Source organism: Talpa occidentalis, unplaced genomic scaffold (assembly GCF_014898055.3).
Source record: "Talpa occidentalis isolate TD23 unplaced genomic scaffold, MPIMG_talOcc4v2.1 talOcc4.6, whole genome shotgun sequence".
NCBI lineage: Eukaryota > Metazoa > Chordata > Mammalia > Eulipotyphla > Talpidae > Talpa > Talpa occidentalis.
In genome coordinates, this window is record NW_023604972.1 from 123,977,233 (window position 1) to 123,983,232 (window position 6,000).

The following is a 6,000-nucleotide window of genomic DNA, read 5'->3' on the forward strand; positions in this document are numbered from 1 at the left end:
GTTGTGCCCCAGCGCTTAGGGAGACAGGCACCACGTCACACCTGGCCCAACGTCACATCGCTGTCGTTTACTCACCTGTGCTGGAAGGCACAAATGCCTCAGATTTGGGTGTTCCGTCAGATATTTGTTCCTGATTTTATTAGTTATTAAAATCTCAGGGTTCCCTGGATAATTCATGACTCACAGGGTATTCTCTGGCCATGTCTCCTTGTCTGGAGTTTCTTCCTGACGGGCTCCACAAAGGGGAGAGCAGTGGTGACAGACCCCAGCCATTGCCACCTTCTCCTTACCTCTGATCCTGCCGGAGCTGGTGTGGGAGGTGCTTCTTTTAAAGAGGTCTGGGCACCTAGGTGAGCCAGAGCCAGCCACGCAGCTGTCAGCTACCGAACTACTTAGATCTGCCCCTTTGCCCTTTCAAGGGTTCTGAGCCCTGGGGTGAGAGGGTCCCCTCCTGGCTCAACCTCTTTACTGGTGGCTGGATCAGAACTGTCCTGGGGTCCTGAGCAGCCTGGCCAGAGGTTCTGTTTTCCTTTGGCGCACTGTGCCCCCTGGTGGCTGCACGCACATCTCTCCCTGCTCAGATCACAGAACCCACCCAGCCTGCAGGGCAAAGCACCTCAGAGATAGCCAGGCCTAACCTCTTCATTTACAAGGGAGGAAGCTCTCATTCCTCCTTGCGAGGCTGGCTTTCGTTCTGCTACCCGAGTCCGCTTTTTCTAAGTGCCCCTTCTCCTTGCAGATTGGAGCAGAGACCTAGGCTCAGGAGCTAACCAGTAAGAGATGTTTGAATCAAAGGGTTGGGGAATCTCAGGCCAGACTAGCAGTCTTGGGGCTGAGGCAACAAGGAAGACCAGGTGTCAGACTCGGGGCCCTGTGTTAACAGTGTCCATGGCCTTGGAGGAAGCTGTGGCTGACCAGCAGGAAGTGCTGTTCTGTGAATGACTATGCAAGGATCCCTCCCACATGGCCTATCTTGAACACCCTCTACTTAGGAGATTGAGAGAAGGGGCTCCCAGAACAAGTAGGGTACTGTTCCAAGCACAGGTTCTGGAGCCAGACTCTGTGTGTGTGTGTGTGTGTGTATATGTCTGTGTGTGTGTCTGTGTCTGTATCTACTTTGTCACTTGGTAGCTAAGGCCTCTGCAGATTTAAGCCTCTGTGCCTTAGTTTCCTTGTTTGTAAATGGAGCAGTAATACTGGCCTTGAGAATTGCGTAAGTTAATGGATATAAAGCACTGAGTGCAGAACCTGCAGGTAAATCTCAGTGGCTGTTAGGTCCCACCTGCCTTCTCCAGCCCCCTCCCTCCACCTCACCTTGGTCACCTGGAAGAAGGCAGGTCACTCACTGATTTCTGCCCTTCGACTCTCCCGTCCCCAGATGTAAAGTCACAAGTCCCGGTCATCTCTGGGTGTAGTATTGTGGATGATTTTCCGTTCTTTATATTTTTATCATTATCCCATATTCTGTAATACAGAAGTATTCCTTTCATGATTAAAAAAAAAAAAAGTCCTTTTTTTTTTTCAACAAAGAAGGCCCATTGGCAGAAATATGTTTGAGGATTGTAAGATTAGCCCCAAAATAAAATCATCCTTTTTTCAAATGGACACCTCAGGAATAAAAGCATTTCTCCTCACATTTTTTACCTTCATCCCTTGTAACTTTCTGGCCACCTTACCAATCTTTGCACCCCTCTCACAGTGTACCTCAAAATATAACACCTTGATTTGACTGTAGCTAGAATTACTGAGGATGAAAATAGTGTAAATAGTCCTACATTTTCTATTCTGCAGCTTGTCAGACAGGAGCTTCTGGCCAACTTAGCCAGGTCATCAAATTCCTTTCTCCCCACCTGTCTGTCTAAAGGAATCTTGATGACTTAGGCTTAAGCTTCCTCTGGTTTCCTAATAACCTAAAAAAATATTTCATTAACGTGATATTCTCTTCAGGTGGTTGAAACTGCCTCCTCAAAGGTTTTCAGATTATCATCAATGCTAACATCCCCGATTTCTCAAAGGAGAAACATTTCTCTCTTCAGCAAGTGAATAGGCACCACCCCAAATCCTCTGCCTCATCAGCCTGTCTTAAACTCGTTCTTCAAAAGTACTTAGTGCCCTTTGGTGCCTCGATGAAAGGAATGAGGGGCCTCCCTGTCTTGTCACAACCCAGCTTTGTATGCAGCTCCGTGTGCGCGTAGCTTACAGAGTGTGCTTCTCACATTTGCATCATGGAATAAAACAGAACCCCTGTCAGGCAGCTCTCCTGCCCGCCTGTGACTATGCAAGAGCCTCTCCTTTTCTCCTTTTCTCAACAAGCCTGTCATTTAAAAATGTGTGTGTGTGGTGGTGGGGGAAGGTGCTGTGTTCCCTGTATGTTACAGCTTGTTAACAGAGGTGTTCACCTGGCGATTCTGGTGTCTTGTACCCCTTGCTGAAGCAGGATTATGTCCCCTTTTTGATGACAACAACTGTAATTGCTGGCTAAACAGATTTTTATTTGTGTTTTTTCCCATAGCATCAACGACAACCTTCTTTGCCACTCACCCAGTCTAAATCATCTCCTAAAAGAGGCTTTTTCAGAGAAGAAACAGACCATTTGATTAAAAACCTTCTGGGCAAGAGAATCAGCAAACTAATTAATTCTTCCGATGAGCTGCAAGACAACTTCCGGGAGTTCTATGACAGCTGGCACAGCAAGCCTTCCGACTACCACGGCCTGTTGCTGCCTCATATAGAGGGGCCAGAAATCAGAGTGTGGGCCCAGCGCTACTTGCGTTGGATTCCAGAAGCCCAAATCCTGGGTGGAGGCCAAGTGGCCACCATGAGCAAACTCTTGGAGATGATGGAGGAAGTGCAAAGCTTACAGGAGAAGATCAATGAGAGACACCACAGCCAGCAGGGCCTCCAGGCAGAGGCACCCTCCGTACTGAGGAGTTCTGCCCGCTTGTCCTCTTTGTTTCCTTTCGCGTTTCTGCAGCGGCATTCCTCCAAGCCAGTCTTGCCCATCAGTGGTTGGAAAGCTCTGGGAGATGAAGAAGATTTAGCCAAACGAGAAGATGAGTTTGTAGATCTAGGAGACGTGTGACTTTTCCGTTCAGTGATGGCACGAGAAGAATATTGGCGATCTGGACGGGAGTCGGACGTATATGGGCATTTCTCGCTGAAGCTTACTGTTTGGGGGGAGGCCATTTAGTCAGTGCTCTGAAGAGTGCACCTGGGCCTTCAGGAAAAGAGCTGGTTCTCAGTGTTTTCTCATGGTCTTGAAAGACTATGCAATTAAAACCGTATCTCTAGTATTATTGACAGGCATTACTACTTGACCCATGATGGAATTGTAGCCGTTGTCTGATGCTTAAGTATTGTATAGAGCCAGCAAAGGCTGGTTAACTACTAGAAAGGACTTTGATAAGCTAGCTATTCTTGGACTCAGTACTTTCTTCAGATCCTGTCTGTGCCAAGAAAATTCATCCAGTCATTGGGATAGCAAGTGTCCCTATAACCCACCGCAGACTGGAGAAAGTTCCGCCTTACGTGAGTGTCTGGTGAATTGAACGATACAAGTAGAGGTATTTGAGGCATATGGCGTTCCTTTAAACAACCAATAGCATTTTTCCTTTCTACGTCCTTTTGCCTGTAGAAAAGCTGGGGAATTCCTACCCTGCCACCTACCTGACATTTCAGACCACATTACCCCTTTCGGGGTGCTGACAGCACCTAGTTTCTCTCTGCCTGCCCTCTGCCACTCTCCACCGACCCTCATGCTCCTGCCTTGTGCAGAGCCCCAGGATCGTGCTGCTAAACCTGCTGGTTAAACTGGGGGATCGCTTTGGTTTGCCCAGAGTAACTTCCTTTCTTCTGGAGGCTCTCAGTGTTGGAAAGTAATTGCTTTGCCTTTTCTCGTAGCGTGCTGGACCCGTAGTGCCTCTGCGGCAGCCCCTCAGTTTCCCCACGTTCCCTGTCCCCTTACAGCTTGTTGAGTAGGATCGCTTCTGAACGTGACCTTCATAGGGAAGCCGTCCAGCATAAGTATCAGAAATGGCGATGATCATACAGTACCTCAGCAATTTAAAAAGCCATAGAAACTTGACAATGCCTGGTTACCTTCTTGGATCTGCTGTGTAAATGATATATATTTTTAAATGCAGGAAAGTACACTTTGTAAAGACCAGTTTTTTTCATTCTCAGTGGAACCCTGTTAAATCCTCCAAAAGGGAGGGAAAGAAAATTTCCTGCTAGGATATTTCAAATGAAATGTTTGCCTTTTACATGCCTTTGCTCACCAGTAGAGATTCTGATTGAATATCATATGTTTGGAAAAACTTTCAATTGCTCAAGGACAATAAGAAATTTTACAACTGTCGACAAAGAAGAGTATCTCCCTTTGCACTGAATCATCTTTCATACCTATGAGACATGGTTTTGCTCTTCTCCCCACTCCTTGCTGACACGTGAGCCGGGTTGGTCTGTTGAGACCACAGAGGGTGAGGGGAGGGCACGGTTCTTGCATCTTGGGGCCAGAAGTGTGTCCAGTTTCGGTTGCCTTACGAGTCTTAGTAGTGAGGTCAGTCAGTGTTAGGCTTGCAGTGGGGATTTTTCAAATACACTAGTTCATTTGCTACCTTCCCATGTGTCCTGCGGGCCTTCGTACGCTAGCACTCACCGCCACTGACTGCTCAGCCCTGCTGCCTCCCAAATACACATGGAGCTGACTATTTTTGTTACCATCTTACAACGTGAATGTTTATACATTAACCTCTTCAGTCTTAGGATCTTAGTTATTTTCATTCCAAAAATGCCCGGTGTGATGCTTTACACTCCACAAAGGATGGTTTAAAGGCACAAGGTCATGGCCCTTGTCATAACAGTTGAATGTGCATTGAAATATTTTTCTATGATTTTTTAAAAATTAAAATAGAAAAGTAAGTAAGCTGTTGTAACATGTAAGGTCATGACAATTTATGTATTTATATTTGAAATCAGATTTCTATAAACTTGTATTTGTGTTTAAAATTTTCCGTGGGTTTATATATTGTGACATTTTTATTCAAGATTGAGATGTGGATATGTTTAACAGTAAAAGCTGAAACGCCACCATATACTTAAAATGTTGCACTGTGCAAGTTTGTTTGAAATGTACATTAATTTAGTGTATATAATATCCTGAGTTTGTTCATACCTCCAAGTTTTTACACTGAAGATAAATTAGCTTTAATTACATATGAGACTTTTTTTTTTTTTTTTTTAAGAAACTGTTGGGCTAAATCTGTATAAATGTGCTTTTTATTTTCCGGATGTACAATGAAAGTTTATACTTGTATCTCACTGCATCATATCTGATTGCAGAAATTAAAGCACAATTTATAAGTAACATTGTATTTGGTGTGGTTGACTAAACAATTGGAGTAATAATTATTTTTTCTCATGCAGGAAGTGTTTTTAAACAAGTACTGGATGCCATTCAGGGCCCTTAGAGGGTTGTATGTATGTGTGTTTGGTTGGTGGTGGCTGGAAACCAACAGCTAAATATTTAAATATCAGGTGATAAGGAACATTACTAAGAAGAAGAAAAATATGGGGTGGGAATCCCTAGAGGGTGAGTATAGGGAAAAGATTTTTAAAACTAAATTCAATATTACTACCTCTTTGCTCTTGTATGGATATATAAAATGAGAATTTTTTTGCTGGTGGAGATCCAAGTGCATTTAAATCATGAAAGAGAAAAGGCTTCGTTTTTCCTTTGAGCTGTCACTGAGTGAGGGAGTGTGCGCGATCAGGAGTTTTAAGTTTTGTTGAACACCTTCTAGACAGAGACCTATCACTTGTGTTTGTTGAAAGAAGTTGCATTTCTTTGCCCCTTCTAACTTGCCCCACCTTTCCATCAGCTCAAGAGGAGATGCCCCCTCTGCAAACCCTCTCCTTCCTTCTCTGGCCAGGCCTAATGTCACAAAGCCCCTCAGAGGCCTCCCTGGAACCCAAGACACCATTGCTGCCATGTTCCTTCAC

The 6,000-nt window shown here is 44.9% G+C and overlaps 1 protein-coding gene across 1 annotated transcript in view; it reads left to right on the forward strand.

Moving 5' to 3' along the window:
* MTMR12 (myotubularin related protein 12) overlaps positions 1-5,363 on the forward strand; it is a 61,591-nt gene extending 56,228 nt beyond the window's left edge. The window contains exon 16 of the mRNA XM_037529051.2: positions 2,513-5,363. Coding sequence (XP_037384948.1) covers positions 2,513-3,082 — 570 coding nt within the window. The 3' untranslated portion in view covers positions 3,083-5,363. The remainder of the gene's footprint in view (positions 1-2,512) is intronic.
* The last annotated feature ends 637 nt before the right edge of the window (positions 5,364-6,000 follow it).